The sequence below is a fragment of the Capra hircus genome, chromosome 14, assembly GCF_001704415.2.
Source record: "Capra hircus breed San Clemente chromosome 14, ASM170441v1, whole genome shotgun sequence".
Lineage (NCBI taxonomy): Eukaryota > Metazoa > Chordata > Mammalia > Artiodactyla > Bovidae > Capra > Capra hircus.
Window position 1 is genome coordinate 30680669 of NC_030821.1, and position 17781 is coordinate 30698449.

The 17781-nt window shown below is 36.1% G+C and overlaps 1 protein-coding gene across 1 annotated transcript in view; it reads right to left on the reverse strand.

The window, feature by feature from the left end:
- LOC108637478 (CUB and sushi domain-containing protein 3-like) overlaps positions 1-17781 on the reverse strand; it is a 207682-nt gene that overhangs the window by 172714 nt on the left and 17187 nt on the right. Inside the window, exon 3 of the mRNA XM_018058092.1 lies at positions 1126-1250. Within this exon, the coding sequence (XP_017913581.1) occupies positions 1126-1250 (125 nt within the window). The remainder of the gene's footprint in view (positions 1-1125; positions 1251-17781) is intronic.

The window sequence follows — 17781 nt, forward strand, 5'->3', positions numbered from 1 at the left end:
CTCCTTCCATATCCAGCTAGTTGTCAAATACTTTGTCTTTTTCCTCTTACAATAGCTCTCAAAATTATCTTTTCTCTATTCACCAGAATCTGTCTGAGAGGACTCTAGAGGGTGGGGCAACTGAGTGAAAATGTTCCCTCAGGGAGAGGAAGTGCTAATGGAACTTTGAGTACTAAGACACTGCAATATGCAGAGATGCCATTATTGAAAATTACAACAGCAACAAACAAGCAACAAGAGCACCAGTAAGCCAGAATCAGGTGTTCATTTTCAAATGTAGCTAAATAAAGTTTAGAATAAAAGGGCATCATTTAATTTATATGAAAACAATTCTTAAAAAGGCAGTATAAGTAAATCTTATCTGCAGTTACTGGTAATATGAAAACCCAGAGAATTCATTGATTTGTCTTAGTTTAAATTAACTAATTATAGAACAAGTGTTCTACCTCCACTGCCACTGACATCATGACTACTGTACATTTAAGCAATTAAAATGGCAGAGCATACAAAAGGAGGTACAATTATTGTCTAAAATTCCATAACTACATTAATGCCTATAAAGGGTGAGTTATAATTTTAAAAAAGGTAAAAAGAGTTATCATTGCCTGTATTACATATTTTAATGTTCCAGTTTGTTACCGTATGATTATTAGACTGCAAACTGCTTGGGATTTGACACAGTGGTTTGCCTATTACATATTTTCAATAATATTGTCAAATATATGAGCTAAATGTTTCCTACATTACAATTCAGTTTCAATTGAAATTTATACTCAATGGAATGAATTCACACTATTAAAATACATTGCTGCTGCTGCTAAGTCGCTTTAGTTGTGTCTGACTCTGTGCGACCCCATAGACGGCAGCCCACCAGGCTCCCTCGTCCCTGGGATTCTCCAGGCAAGAACACTGGAGTGGGTTGCCATTTCCTTCTCCAATGCATAAAAGTGAAAATTGAAAGTGAAGTCACTCAGTCGTGTCCAACTCCTAGCGACCCCAGGGACTGTAGCCCAACAGGGTCCTCCGTCCATGGGATTTTCCAGGCAAGAGTACTGGAGTGGGGTGCCATTGCCTTCTCCAAAAATATGTTAAGAAAGCATTTTTATTTTAAAGACTCTTCATTACCTTTACACACAGGCCTGTGATCACTCCAAGCAGCAAAAACTTCAGCTATCCGTTGGCAGGTGATGCTCTTAGCACCCTGTAGGACATAATCTTCATCACAAGAGAACTGCACAGTTGATCCAAGGCTAAAATAGAGCAAAGGATTAAAAACACAGTATTAGAAGCATATAACATAACGATTAGGTTCCAGTTCTACTGGCTATATTGAGTAGGTGAAAAATGTCCCACAGTGACAAAAAATATTCTTTGGGGGAACCAAAATATGAAAATATGACTTATACAAACATATAATAAAATCATAAATATGAATCTACTGTAAATCAACAACATGCTGATATTGGTAGGAACTGTAGAAAGCTCTCATCAAGTTTAATTATCTTCTTAGTTGTAGAAGCCAAAGCTAAACTGACTAAATTTCTCGTCTGAAATACGTGGTAAATGTGAAGCAAAGAGTAGACTTCTAAACTTGAATTCCACTGCTTGTGTTCATACCACATGACAGTACTTCTTTAGCAGATATTTACATAGGTATTTACTTGTAATACTTGCAAATACTTACAGGTATTTGCCCATCCATGTGTGTATTTTTTTTTTTTTGAAATAAACTGACCATGTATTTTCCCCCTAAAATCCTTAAACAGTAACTTACCAGTGGGAAAAAATAACAAATTCTATTTTCTTAAAATGGCTTAAATTTCTTCTAGCAATAAGTCACTGGCAGCTTCTCCACCTCATCTCTAACACAATGCCACGTCATCAGCACCTATAGCAGCTGACAGTTTTTGCACATGCCATGCTGTTTTCTGCCTGCACTATTCTCCCTGCCCTCTGTGCCTGGAGAACATTATCTGTACCCTCTCACAGAGGCAGTGCCTGAACAGCTCCTGTTCAACTTCCTGAACTTATCATGCAGGGGGATTTCATGATCACATTTGCGTTGCTAAAAGAGATCTCTGGAACAGTGTGGAGGGCAGTTTAAAAGGAAGATTAATCAGAGAAAAGTAGGCTAGTAGAACCGTAACTCAAGTAGTTTAGGTCAAGGGTTGGCAACTGTGTCCATCCTGCAGGCTAAACCTGGTCTACTGGCTGTATATATATATATACAGCTGCTAAGTCACTTCAATTGTGTCTGACTCTGTGCGACCCCATAGATGGCAGCGCTATACACACAAACAAATATATACACTGTATGTATGTATATATGTATATAAATATATGTAAATAAATTTGTAATATCTGTACATATATATTTGTAATAATAAATATATTTGTAAATATATGTAAATATATGTATGTATATGTATATGGTATATATGTATATATACATATGTGTGTGTATATATATATAGTTCACATAAAATGAAATGTTTATCTTTAATATACATTTTAATGCAGATTTGTCCAAAACGTCCAAGTCCAGAGATACTGTATTTCTATAATTGGACAAAACTATCCTTGGGTAGGGCTTCCCAGATGGTGCTAGTGGTAAAGAACTCGCCTGCCAATGAAGGAGACATAAGAGGGTTAGATCCCTGGGTTGGGAGGATCCCCTGGAGGAGGGCATGCAACCCACTCCAGTATTCTTGCCTGGAGAACCCCGTGGACAGAGGAGCCTGGCAGGCTACAGACCACAGGGTCGCAAAGAGTCAGACACAACTGAAGCAACCTAGCTCGCACGCATTGGTTTCCATCATGGCTACTTAAATTGCTTATAATTCTGGAGAAGGAAATGGCAGTTATGTACTGAACTCTTACACATGACACATTTATTGTATTCCAGGGATGAAAAAGAATGTAATGTGATCAAAAAAAGAATATAATGTGATTAGAGTACACAAATTAAGAGGACAGGGATATGAAATGAAGGAAGAAAAAAAAGAGACTGAGGGCAGATCATTTATAAATCAGCACACCATAGTAAGAGTTGTAACTTTTACTCTGGGAGAATTGAGGAGTAGTTATAAGACTATGAACCAAAGGAATGGCATTATGAAATTTAATGTTTTAAAGTGACAAAATCATCTCTGGTTGCAGATTAAATGTTAAGAAGAAAAAGGCAGAAGTAGGAATTTGATAACAGCATGTTGGAGTAACCATGGTTCTCAGGGAGATGATATGGTGTGATCTATACTAGGGAGGTTCAGTTCAGTTGCTTAATCATGTTTGACTCTTTGTGACCCCAAGAACTGCAGCATGCCAGGCCTCCATGTCCATCACCAACTCCCAGAGTTTACTCAAACTCATGTCCATTGAGTCGGTGATGCCATCCAACTGTCGTCACCTTCTCCTCCCACCTTCAATCTTATCCCAACATCAGGGTATTCTCAAATGAGTCAGTTCTTTGCATCAGGTGGCCAAAGCACTGGAGTGTCAGTTTCAGCATCTGTCCTTCCAATGAATATTCAGGACTGATTTCCTTTAGGATGGAACAGCTGGATCTCCTTACAGTCCAAGGGACTCTTAAGAGTCTTCTCCAACCCCACAGTCCAAAAGCATCAATTTTTCAGTGCTCAGCTTTCTTTATAGTTCAACTTTCACATCCATACACCAGTACGAGAAAAACCATAGCTTTGACTAGATGGACTTTGTTGGCAAAATAATGTCCCTGCTTCTTAATATGTGGTCTAGGTTCATCATAACTTTTCTCCCAAGGAGCAAGTTTCTTTTAATTTCATGGCCGCAGTCACCATCTGCAGTGTAGCAGTTAGAAATGAACGATGGTAAAACATTTAAAAAGTGACTTTAGTACAAGATCTGGCTCACAGAAGTCTGGCCCCCAGACCTTAACAAACTAAATTAATAAACTAAATTAAAGATTCCATCAAGGGCACTGTATTTGTCACAGATGATTATAATATTCTAGTTTAACCAGGCTGTTCTTACTAAAAACAATATATTGCATCTTGTTTAAGTAACAAGTGTTTTAGCTTGTTTCTTTTGATTATAGAAAACTACATAGACAATTTGTTATAATAAACACTTAAGTGTTTTGTTGCTATGCCTATACCAAAGACTGGCAGTGATGGTCTCTGAAGTGTCAACCTTACCCCTTACCAAAGATTAACAATTCCATTTTTTTTTTCCTCCAGTTAATACACTGGGGGAGGTAGTTAAGAATTGACATTAACAGTTTAAACTGCAGATTTTTCAAATCCTAACTCTTCCCTTTTCCAGCTTTATGGCTTTGAGAAAATAATAATCTCTCTAAGCCTCAGCTTCCTTACATGTCATACTAATGATACAAAATAATATTTATAAAGTATACAATGGCAAACACATTTCAGACACTCAATTATGTTTCTCAATCACAGAAATAGTTGTGAAAGCCATTAATTTCTTCTCCACTTTTGAAAAAAAAAGACTCTTCTTTGGGCATCTGCAAGCACCTTCATCCAGGACCATAGCTATACTTTAACATATTCTAAAGCAAAAATAAAAAAGTGAAAAAACAACACAGAGAAAGCAGAAGTTAATAAAATAAGCACTCTCTTTAGCAGAATCCAAGGGCAATAATATCCAGAAAATGGGTACCTTTAACAAATACCTTTTTATTTTATGGTCTGCTTTAACATTTGAGTTGAAATTAAAGAAAGTGTTTCATTAAAAATATTTATGTCAAGGGAAGCAGTAAAAGAATACAACCTCTGTAATTTTCACTGCAATTTCTTTGCCACTAATGAAGATACACCTGTTTTGCCAGGTTGAATAAAACATTACAGTTTAGTAGGTTACATAATCTGATAAAACATTTTGAAATAAATGATTGAATACCTCTTCAATTTGAAAATAGCAAATCGCAAAGCATGTGATATATAAGAGCGTAGTTTGAAAAGCAATCATCGACCTAGCCTATGTGTAAATACTACCATATTTTTTAAAAATTATACTTATTATTGCAAAAACTCATTAAAACCTCAAAACTGTCAGAAAAAGAAGATATGTGAGTTTTCAAAATATATAACTGTTTCCTGTTTTAATCAAATAGCTAATATAATTTCATACAAATAGAAAAATGTGAACAACTAAAGAGATAAGGAAGAACAAATGATGGTGTCTGAGTCAAACAAGAAGATTTAAGAAATAAGAAGCAGGGGATCTTGAGAGAATGACATAAACAGTGAATTTGTAACTAAATTTTTTTTCCACTTATTGATTTTTGGCTTATTTAAAGATCTAGATAACTTCCTGACAGAGGCAGAAATTTATCACTAAAGCAGGTGCATATTTTTTTCAAAATTATCACTATACTAGTGGAAACTATCCAAACATGAAAGATGACCTAAAAATTAAAACATCTTCAAACCATTTCTATAAAGAAAAAAAAACATTACTAAACATGTAGAAGATAACTATCATTAAAATGACCTCAAAAATCACTCAGATAATATGTTTTTTAGACTTTTAGCAGGGATACTGCATGCCAGAATAAATGGAACTATGTCAAAGTTTTGAGGGAATATAAGTTAGAAATTTAGCATTCTATTCATACTTATTCAAACAAGTGGAATCAAAATGTCATACTTTTTTAGCTAGGCAAATATTCACAGTTTCGAGTATATATATATATATATATATATATAATATTATACATATCATTTGTATATATATGCATACAAAGTTTTTACTACACTAGACAAAGGCTTAAAAAAACAAGAAATTAACACATGATACAGTATTAGCTAAAGTACAGATTTTTTTCAAATTTCACAAAATTTTATGCTTGTGTCCACTATTTGTTTTCATAAATTATTCAAGATTTCACATTTATTTAATTGCATTGAGCAGCTTTAGCTTCATGTAACAATTTCTGATAAATTATCTTTCCATTTGTACTGTCATATATTTTTTCTAATTTTCCTTTAATGGCTGCTTAGATACACCCATCATTTAAAAGTGGACATTTAATTTCCAAAAGCATTGGGTTTTTAAAGTAGCTTTGATATTAATTTCTCATTTTGATACTAATTTCTCATTTAAATTCTCTCTTCTTTGCAATCACCCTCTGACTTTTTTTCAGTCTTTTAACTTTATTAAGGCTTTCAAAGTCTAAGTCAAGATCTCTCCTTGTAACCAGAGAGTGTTAACAAATTTTGATCTCTTTCTGTAATGATCTTAGTGTCTGAGTGTCTCACAGCAAGATCACAAATTCAAAGTGTTCCAAATTGAACTTGCCTTTCCTGAGATCCATTTGTCTTCCTAAAATTCCAATCTTAGTAAATTCTACTACTATCTATTTAGTAATCCAAGACAGAAACATCTACACTTGCAAAGAATTTTCATTAATTAAATTATTCAATATACATTCATTGCTTATTGTAGGCCTGACAACCTCAAATGTCTTATAGATAATCAAGGCCAAAAGCTTGATCATGAATAGGTGAGTACATGCTAGCTTAAAGCCATTTATATTTTAAAAGGATTTTTTTTTTTCAAATACTATGCAGAGCCAACAAAATAGAAAACTTGCTGACTATGGTTACTGCACTCTTTGGGATATGTTAGGTACTGACAAAGAGATGCAGAGAACACAATACTGAAAGAAGATATGAGACTCTCGTCTCAGAGTTCATTGACATTTAGGGGAGACAAATAGGAAAAATAAACTGTGGTACCATATAATAAGGGTGGAGACTGCTATGAAAGAAGAAAGAAAGGCACATAATAAAGCCTTGTTTAGGGGTTGAAACTTTAGCTTAATACTGAAGACTGAGCAGATATAGCCAAACAATAAATAAGAAAGCCATTTCTAGGTAAGGAATGCACAATAGAAAACTCCCAGGGGTTACAGTGATGATAGATTTTGGGAACCACAAAAGTTTTTGAACAAGAAACAACTATGGCTACAGTCTGCATATATATGTGTGTGTGTGTGTGTGTGTGTGTGTGTGTGTGTGTGTATAAGTGAAAAGTTGAGGTCGGAGTGAGATGAGGAATAAAGGATTGATGATATATGAGATTAGAGAACAAAATTGAGACTAAGTGATAGAAAGCGTTTCTATACCCCGTATATCTGGCAGATTTTATCTGTTCCCTTTCAACAGTTACTCCTAACCTCTCAAACAGAACCATACCTTATTTAGGACATAGGAAGATTTTCTTGATTTTCATGACACCCCCAGGAAGTCTCATGGTTAATTTAAACCAGTTATGTATGCTGATTTCATTTTGCTAAGCGACTGGCTGTTTCAAAGCTGTGTGGTGGTTTTGGTGGTTTTGTCTGACTCTTGCAACCCTGTGGTCTATAGCCAACCAGGCTCCTCTGTCCATGGGATTCTCCAGGCAAGAACACTGGAGTGGGTTTCTGTTTCCTTCTCCATCAAAGGTGTGTAGTACAACTATTTTTGGCCAATGAAATGGCTGATCAAGACTTCTCATGCTCGACAAAAATATAAGAACTCAAAAAGAGAAAAATCTTTGCCAATTTTCCTTCTTCCTTCTTTAAAAGCAGGATTGATACCTAGAGCAAGACTAATAGCGGCCATCTTGCCATCACAAGACAATCAGCACAATACTCAAAATTAACATACTAAGAATGATACAGAAAAGGACTTAGAAACATAGAGGTTTGGTCATGAATGGCATTACTGAGAAGACAAATATATGTTTAAGGTATTTCTAGAATTCTCATTACTTGAGAAAAATGCAGGTCAGTTCAGTCACTCAGTCGTGTCCGACTCTTTACGCCAGGCCTCCCTGTCCATCACCAACTCCCGGAGTTCACTCAGACTCACGTCCATCGAGTCAGTGATCCCATCCAGCCATCTCATCCTCTGTCGTCCCCTTCTCCTGCCCCCAATCCCTCCCAGCATCAGGGTCTTTTCCAATGAGTCAACTCTTCTCATGAGGTGGCCAAAGTACTGGAGTTTCAGCTTTAGCATCATTCATTCCAAAGAAATCCCAGGATTGATCTCCTTCAGAATGGACTGGTTGGATCTCCTTGCAGTCCAAGGGACTCTCAAGAGTCTTCTCCAACACCACAGTTCAAAAGCATCAATTCTTCGGTGCTCAGCCTTCTTCACAGTCCAACTCTCACGTCCATACATGACTACTGGAAAAACCATAGCCTTGACTAGACGGACCTTAGTTGGCAAAGTAATGTCTCTGCTTTTGAATATACTATCTAGGTTGCTCATAACTTCTTCCAAGGAGTAAGCGTCTTTTAATTTCATGGCTGCAGTCACCATCTGCAGTAATTTTGCAGCCCAAAAAAATAGTCTGACACTGTTTCCACTGTTTCCCCATCTATTTCCCATGAAGTGATGGGACCGGATGCCATGATTTTCATTTTCTGAATGTTGAGCTTTAAGCCAACTTTTTCACTCTCCTCTTTCACTTTCATCAAGAGGCTTTTTAGTTCTTCTTCACTTTCTGCCATAAGGGTGGTATCATCTGCATATCTGAGGTTATTGATATTTCTCCTGGCAATCTTGATTCCAGCTTGTGTTTCTTCCAGCCCAGCGTTTCTCATGATGTACTCTGCACATAAGTTAAATAAGCAGGGTGACAATATACAGCCTTGACGTATTCCTTTTCCTATTTGGAACCAGTCTGTTGTTCCATGTCCAGTTCTAACTGTTGCTTCCTGACCTGCATACAGATTTCTCAAGAGGCAGGTCAGGTGGTCTGGTATTCCCATCTCTTTCAGAATTTTCCACAGTTTCTTGTGATCCACACAGTCAAAGACTTTTGCATAGTCAATAAAGCAGAAATAGATGTTTCTCTGGAACTCTCTTGCTTTTTCCATGATCCAGTGAATGTTGTCAATTTGATCTTTCATTCTTCTGCCTTTTCTAAAACCAGCTTGAACATCAGGGAGTTCACGGTTCACGTATTGCTGAAGCCTGGCTTGGAGAATTTTGAGCATTACTTTACTAGCATGTGAGATGAGTGCAATTGTGCGGTAGTTTGAGCATTCTTTGGCATTGCTTTTCTTTGGGATTGGAATGAAAACTGACCTTTTCCAGTCCTGTGGCCACTGCTGAGTTTTCCAAATTTGCTGGCATATTGAGTGCAGCACTATCACAGCATCATCTTTCAGGATTTGAAACAGCTCAACTGGAATGCCATCACCTCCACTAGCTTTGTTCGTAGTGATGCTTTCTAAGGCCCACTTGACTTCACATTCCAAGATGTCTGGCTCTAGATTAGTGATCACATCATCATGATTATCTGGGTTGTGAAGATCTTTTTTGTACAGTTCTTCCGTGTATTCTTGCCACCTCTTCTTAATATCTTCTGCTTCTTTTAGGTCCATACCATTTGCAGATTTATCTGTAGAACTGTCTTTGGGTATTTTCTTACTTGTAATAGCTTATATAAAGGAGTTTAGATGTTAACTTAGGATAAACCATTTTGTTATTTAATTTCCACTTTTTTTTCTGATTTAAATTTACTCAGCATTTGTGGAGAAAGGTGTAAATCATGGTGCTATCCCATCAACTGCTAATATACCCATTCCCTCTTAGAAATCTTTGTAATCTTTTTAATTAATTTATTTTCATTGAAGGATGACTGCTTTACAGAATTTTGCTGTTTTCTGTCAAACCTCAACATGAATCAGCTATAGGTATACATATATCCCCTCCCTTTTGAAACTCCCTCCCATCTCCCTCCCCATCGCACCCCTCTAGGTTGATACAGAACCCCTGTTTGAGTTTGCTGAGCCATACAGCAAATTCCCATTGGCTATCTATTTTACATAAGGTAATGTAAGTTTCCATGTTACTCTTTCCATACATCTCACCCTCTCCTTCCCTCTCCCCATGTTCATAAGTCTATTCTCTATGTGTGTTTCTCCATTTTTGCCCTGTAAATAAATTCTTCAGTACCATTTTTCTAGATTCTGTATATATGTGTTAGAATACCATAGAATACCGTAGTATATATCTTTTTTTTTTTTTCTGACTCACTTCACTCTGTCTAATAGGTTCTAGTTTCATCAATATCCTTTGTAATTTTTATCAACCAACCCACTTTGTACTTTACATTCAGCAATACAAACTGTCCTTGAATATGCTGTATGGTTTAGAACTCTGGGCATATGCATATGCTCTACTCTCATTCTGATATTTTTGCTTGCTGTTCTCATCTATCTTGAAAACTTATTATTCATATCATAGTGAAGATGTCACCTCCTTTGGGAAGCTTTTCTGGTACACCTCCCTAGAACCCTCAAAGAGTAAATGACCTGTTTTTCTTTACATTTTTGCTGTTCAGTTGTTCAGTTGTGTCCAATTCTTTGCAACCCCATGGACTATAGTATGCCAAGTTCCCTGTTCTTCACCGCCTACCAGAGCTTGCTCAAATTCATGTCCATTGAGTCAGTGATGCCATCTAACCATATCATCCTCTGTTATCCATTTCTCCTCCTGCCTTCAATCTTTCCCAGCATTCGGGTTTTTTCCAATGAATCAGCTCTTCACATCAAGTGGCCAAAGAATTGGAGCTTCAGCTTCAGCATCAGTCATTCTAATGAATATTCAGAGTTGAGTTCCTTCAGGATTGACTGGTTTGATCTCCTTGCAGTCCAAGGGACTCTCAAGAGTCTTCCTCGACACCACAGTTCGAAAGGATCAATTTTTCGGTACTCAATTTCTTTATATTCCAAATCTCACATCCATACATGACTACTGGAAAAACAGAAGCTTTGACTAGACAGACCTTTGTTGGGAAAGTAATGTCTCTGCTTTTTAATATGCTCACTCAGTTTTTCATAGCTTTTCTTCCACGGAGCAAGTGTCTTTTAATTTCATGGCTGTAGTCAATATCTGCAGTGATTTTGGAGCCCCAAAATAAAATCTCACAGTTTCCATTGTTTCCCCATCTATTTGCCATGAAGTGATGGGACCAGATACCATGATCTTAGTTTCCTGAATGTTGAGTTTTAAACCAGCTTTTTCACTCTCCTCTTTCAGCATCATCAAGAGGCTCTGTAGTTCCTCTTTGCTTTCTGCCATTAGGGTAGTGTCCTCTGCCTATCTGAGGTTATTGATATTTCTCCTGGCAACGTTGATTCCATATTGTGATTTATCTTTCAGTTACCTGCTAGTACCTGTGAATGGCGAAAATCAGCAATATGCCTAGGAAACTGAGCCTGTAAGGTTCATTCCCTAACTCTCCGGCATGAAGGAAACATCTAGGAATAGACTTGAGAGTAATAAGGCCAAGGATCAGCACAAAGATAGTAAGCAAATGAAGAAACAAACACAATAGTATCAGACAACAAGTATTAGGTAGAAATGATAGAATGATATAATTAGAACTGTGTGGAGGTGTCAGAAAATGACTAGAGAGTTTGTATTTAATTTGACATCTATTATGAGACACTTACTCCTATAGAGATTTTACAGAAAGGGTCTCAAGTAGGAAAAAATGTTTCAGAAACAGAAAAAGAGGCTAGTTGGGATGGCTGGATCAGATTGAGAGGTGGGAAGTATGATCCAAAGTTAGCTCAATGAGAGAGAAACAGAACAGGTTCTAAAACAATTGCTTTTATAATGTGATTTATCATTCTATGTGCAAGAGGGAAGTTGTTGGAGGATTTCCAACAGAGAAGTGACGTGATTTGATCCATGTTTTTAAAAGATCATTTTGGCTGCTGTGTGGTAAATGCATCATAGATAAAATGGTAGTAGAAGGATCATTCATGGTTGGATTGATGGTTTGAGGGAGACATGATAGTGATTTGAAAATTAGGAAGATTCCAACTGAAATAGAGAGTACTGGATATTTTTAGAATACCTTTGAAACTGGAATCAAAAGAATTTCCTGACAAGTTGGTTATGGAGGAATATACTTAAAAGTCGTTAATATCTCTACAAAGAACCTTTTATAAGGAGAATGCTAATTTAGTCTATGGCACTGCTAAGTCTTCTCTCATATTTCTACATTTGGTTTATCAATCAGTTAATAGATCTTTTCCTTCTTCCTACTCCAAATCTCCTGCCTCACTTTGGTTATTCATCTTGTTTAACCTAAAATTTTTCTCATTACTCAGATATCTTTTTGTTTTATTTCCTCTTCTGTCTTATTCTCATTTCATTACTATAAGAGTATCTCATATTACATAATTAGAATTATAATCCCTTTTTCCACTCTTTCCAAGTCACACAGTATTTCCATCATAACAAGTCTTAAAAAAACAAGTTATATATACTTAATAAAGCTGCAATTTTCTCTATAAAAAGGTACAGAATACTAAATCTGAGTAGCTGTTCAAATGCAGCATGAGAAAGTCTGACAATACAATAGTGAATTTTATATTTATGCTCTTCTTGTCATTAATGGTGACACTATATATTTTTTTAAATTTATTTTATATTGGAGCATAGTTGATTGAAAATATTGTGTTAGTTTCATTTGTACAACAAAGCAATTCAATTACACATTTACATGTATCTATTCTTTTTGAAATTATTTTCACATTTAGATTATTACAGAATATTGAGCAACATCTCCTGTGCTATTTGTTGTTGTTGTTGTTCAGCTGCTAAATCATATCTGACTCTTTGTGATCCGCATGGACTGCAGTAGCACACCATGCTCCTCTGTCCTTCATTATCTCCCAGAGTTTGCTCATATATTATGTTAGTTATTTATTGTAAATATAGTAGTATGTACATGTCAATCCAAAATTCCCAATATATCCCTCCCCCCACAGGTCTGCCCCGGCCTGGTAGTCACTGATTTGTACTCTAAGCCTGTGACTCCATCTTGTAAACAAGTTTAACTTTCTTTTTTTTTTTTTAGATTTCACATATAAGCAATATCATATAATACTTCTTTTTATCTTTCTGACTTCTCAGTATGATATCCACCATGGATGGACATGGCATTATTTCATCATTTTTAATGGCTGAGTAATACTCCATTATATATACACCATATCTTTATCCATTCATCTGTCCATGGACATTTATGATTTTCTCATATTTGTCTACTGCAAACAGTGCTGTGATGAAAACTATGGTGCATATATCCGTTCAAGCCATGTTTTTCTCCAGATATATTCTGAGGAATGGGATTCCTAGATCATATGGTAGCTAAATTTTAAGTTTCTTAAGGAACCTCCCTACTGTTCTTCACAGTGGCTATACCAATTTACATTCCCACCAACAGTGTAAGAGGGTTCCCTTTTCTCCATAGTCTCTCCAACATTTTATTATTTGATAATTTTTGAAGATGGCCATTTGAATTGACATGAGATGACTTTTTTTTGTAATTCTGATTTGTAATTTTGATTCCCAAGAGTTGGACATGACTGAGTGACTGAACTGAACTGAATGTTTCCTCTATACACACTTTCTGAATTCTTTTTACCATAAATGGGTGCCAAATTAATCAAAAGATTTTCCTGCATCTATTGAGATGACCATACGGTTTTAATTCTTCAATTTCTTGAAATAGTGTATCACCCTGATTTGAAGATATTAAAAATTTCTTAATAAAGTTACACTTGATCATGGTATCAGTTCAGTTCAGTCTCTCAGTGGTGTCCAACTCTTTGCGATCCCCAAAACTGAAGCACACCAGGCTTCCCTGTCCATCACCAACTCCTGGAGTTTACCCAAACTCAAGTCCATTGAGTCAGTGATGACATCCAGCCATCTCATCCTCTGTCATCCTCTTCTCCTCCTGCCTTCAATCTTTCCCAGCATCAGGGTCTTTTCAAATGAGGCAGTTCTTCGCATCAGGTGTCCAAAGTATTGGAGCTCCAGCTTCAGCATAATTCCTTCCAATGAATATTCAGGACTGATTTTCTTTAGGATTGACTTGTTTGATCTTCTTGCAGTCCAAGGGACTCTCAAGAGTCTTCTCTAACACCACAGTTCAACAGCATCAATTCTTTGGTGCTCAGCTTTTGTTACTATCTCACTCTCACATCTATACATGACTACTAGAAAAACCATAGATTTGACTAGACAGACTTTTGCTGGCAAAGCAATGTCTCTGCTTTTTAATATGCTGTCTAGGTTGGTCATAGCTTTTCTTCCAAGAAGCAAGTGTCTTTTAATTTCATGGCTGCAATCAGCATCTGCAGTGATTTTGGAGGCCAAGAAAATAAAGTCTCTCACTGTTGCCATTGTTTCCCCATGTATTTGCTATGAAGTGATTGGACCAGATGCCATGATCTTACTTTTTTGAATGTTGAGTTTTAAGCCAACTTTTTAACCCTCCTCTTTTACTTTCATCAAGAAGCTCTTTAGTTCTTCTTCACTTTCTGCCATAAGGGTGGTGTCATCTGCATATCTGAGGTTATGCATGGTATATGATCTTTTTAATCTATTGATGGTCTATGACGATTTTAACCTATTGATGGATTCAGATTGCTAGCATTTTGTTACTAGTAATTTGTTTGCTAGTGTTTGAGGATTTTTGCATCTATATTCATCAGTGATACTGGTGTGTAAATTTCTTTCTTTGCGGTACCTTGGTCTGATTATGGTATCAGGGTGATGATGATCTCATAGAATGTGTTTGGGAGTATTCCTTCCTCTACAATTATTTGGAAGAGTTTCAGAATAGTAAGTATTAACTCTTCTTTAAATGTTTGATAGAATTTTCCTCTGAATCTGTCAGGTCCTGGACTTTTATTGGTTAAGAGTTTTTAAAACAGCTTCAATTTCATTACTTGTGACTGGCCTGTTATTTTCTATTTCTTCCTAGTTCAGTCTTGTGATATTGTATCTAATAAGAATTTGTAGATTATCCATTTTATTGGCATAGAGTTCTTATGATCCTCTATATTTCTGTTATAGCTGTTGTAATTTATCCTTTTTCATTTCTAGTCTTATTGATTTCAGCACTTTCCCTTGTTCTCTTGATAAGTCTGGCTAAAGATTTATCAACATTTTTTTTAACCCTTTAAAAGAACCAGCTTTTGGTTTCATATATCTTTTCTATTGTTTTCATTTCCCTTCATTTATTTCTCCTCAGATCTTTATGATTTCTTTCTACTTTGTGTTTTCTTTGTTCTTTCTCTATTTGCTTTAGGTGTGACATTAGGCTTGTTATTCATGTTTTTTGTTTGTTTCCTGAGGTAAACTGTATTGCTATAAACTTCCCTCTTAAAACTGCTTTTGCTGTGTCCCATAGGTTTTAGATTTCAGTTCTTTAATTTTCATTTGACTCTAGGTAGTTTTTGTTTTCCTTTTTTATTTCATCGGTTTTCCATTTGTTTTTAGTAGCATATTATTTAGCTTCCATGTGTTTGTAATTTTTACTTTTTAAAATAATTTATTTTGTTGATATGTTTTCGGATGTGCTGGATTTGTTGCTATGTGTACTTTTCTCTAGTTGCAGTAAATGGGGGCTACACTCTAGTTGTACTGCACAGGCTTCTCATTGTGGGGGCTTCTTTGTGGAGCACAAGTGCTAGGGGATGTAGTTGTGGTACATGGGTTCAGTAGTTGTGGCTCCTGGTCTCTAGAGCACAGACTCAGTAGTTGTGGCTCATGGGCTTAGTTGCTCTGAGGTATGGGGGATCTTTCTGGACCAGAAATCAAACCTGTGTCTCCTGCATTTGCAGGCAGATTCTTTACCATTGAGCCACCATGGAAGTTGTTGCTGTTTTTCATTTTTATTTTTCTTGTTGATGCTTTCTAATCCCATACTGTGGTTGGAAAACATGCTTGATATGATTTCAATTTTCTTGATTATAGTGTGATGCTCACTTTATAGCCCAGCATGTGATTAATCCTGGAGAATGTCCCAGATGCTCCTGAGAAGAATGTGTATGCTGCTTCTTTTGGATGGAAAGCTCTACATATCAATTAAGTCTATCCGGTATAATGTGTCATTTAAAGCCTGGTTTCTTTATTGATCTTTTGTCTGGATGATCTGTCCATTGATGAAAGTGAGGTGTAAAAGTCCTCTACTATTATTGTGTCACTGTCAATTTCTCCTTTTATGGCTGATATTAATAGTATTGGTTTATTTGCTGGAGTGCTCCCATGTTGGGTGCATATATAAATTCAATGATAAAAATTGTTATATCTTCTTCTTGGATTTATCCCTTGATCATTATGTACTGTCCTTTTTGTCTTTTGTAACAGTCTTTATTTTAAAGTCTATTTTGTCTGATATGATTATTGCCATTACAGCTTACTCTTGATTTCCATTTGCAGGGAATACCTTTTTCCATTCCCTCACTTTCAGTCTGTATGTGTCCCTAGATCTGAAGCAGGTCTCTCAAAGAGAATATATAATATATGGATTCTATTTTCCTATCTGCTCAACCAGTCTATATCTTTTGATTGGAGTATTTAATCCATTTACATTTAAGGAAATCACTGACACATATATTCTTACTGCCATTTTCTTAAAGATTTTCAATTTGTTTTTGTAGGTCTTTTTTCTATCCTTCCTCTTTTGTTCTCTTCTCTTGTGACTTGTTGACTAACTTTAGTGTTGTGTTTGGATTTCTTTTTCTTTCTTTTGTATCTGTTGTAGATTTTTAGTCTGCAGTTACCTTGAGGTTTTGATATAATATTTCTTTAATTTGTTGTCATCTTAATTTCAAATGCATTTACAATGCCTGCATTTGTGCTACCCTCTTATCAAAGTGCTGGTTTTGACATCATATTTGTGTGCAGATGATTTCCTTCCTTAACTTTATGTTTGCCTTTATTGGTGAGCTTTTCCATTCATACTTTTCTTGTTTCTAGTAGTTGACTTTTCTTTTCCACTTAGAGAAGTTTTTTCATCCTTCGTTGCAAAGCTGCTCTGGTGGTGAATTCTCTTAGCTTTTGCTTGTCTGTAAAGTTTTTTATTTCTCTGTTGAATCTGAATGAAAGTCTTGCCGGGGAGAGTATTCTCAATTGTAAGTTTTTCCCTTTCACCATTTTAAATATATTGTGCCACTCCTTTCTGACCTGCAGAATTTCTGTTGCAAAATCAGCTTATAACCTTACACAAATTTCTTTGTATGTTATTTATTGCTTTATCCTTGTTGCTTTTAATATCTTTTCTTTGTCTTTATCAGTTTGATTACTCTTGATTTTTGGTTTCCTCCTTGGGTTTATCTTGATTGGGACTGTCTGCACTTCCTGGATTGGGTAACATTACAGTGATTTACAGCATTCTATCTTTCAGCTCACTTATTCATTCTTCTGCCTTAGTTACTCTATTGATTCCTGCCAGTGTATTTTTCTTTTGAATTATATCACTCATCTCCATTTGTTCTTTAGTTTTTATAGATAAAACATTTCTTTATTTAACATTTCTTAATGTCTTCTCAACCTGTGCTTCCATTCTCTTCCAAAATCTTGGATGATCTTCACTATCATTACTCTGAATTTTTTTTCCAATAGATCTCCTATTTTCACTTCACTTACTTGTTCTCTGGGGTTGTATCTTGCTTCTTCATCTGGGACATATTCCTCTGCTGTCTCTAACCTTCTGAGATTGTGGTTTCCATTTCATAGGCTGAAGATTGTGCTTCTTCTTGCATCTGCTATCTGCCCTCTGGTGAGTGAAGCTAAGAGGCTTGTGCTGGTTTCTCAATGGGAAGGCCTGGTTCCTGTCAACTGGTGGGTGGAGCTGAGTCTTGTCACTTTGGTGGGCAGGTTCATGTTCATCAAGATTCTAAGCAGCCTGTCTGTTGATGGGTGGAGCTATGTTCCCATCCTGTTGGTTTTCTGGCCTGAGGCATCCCAG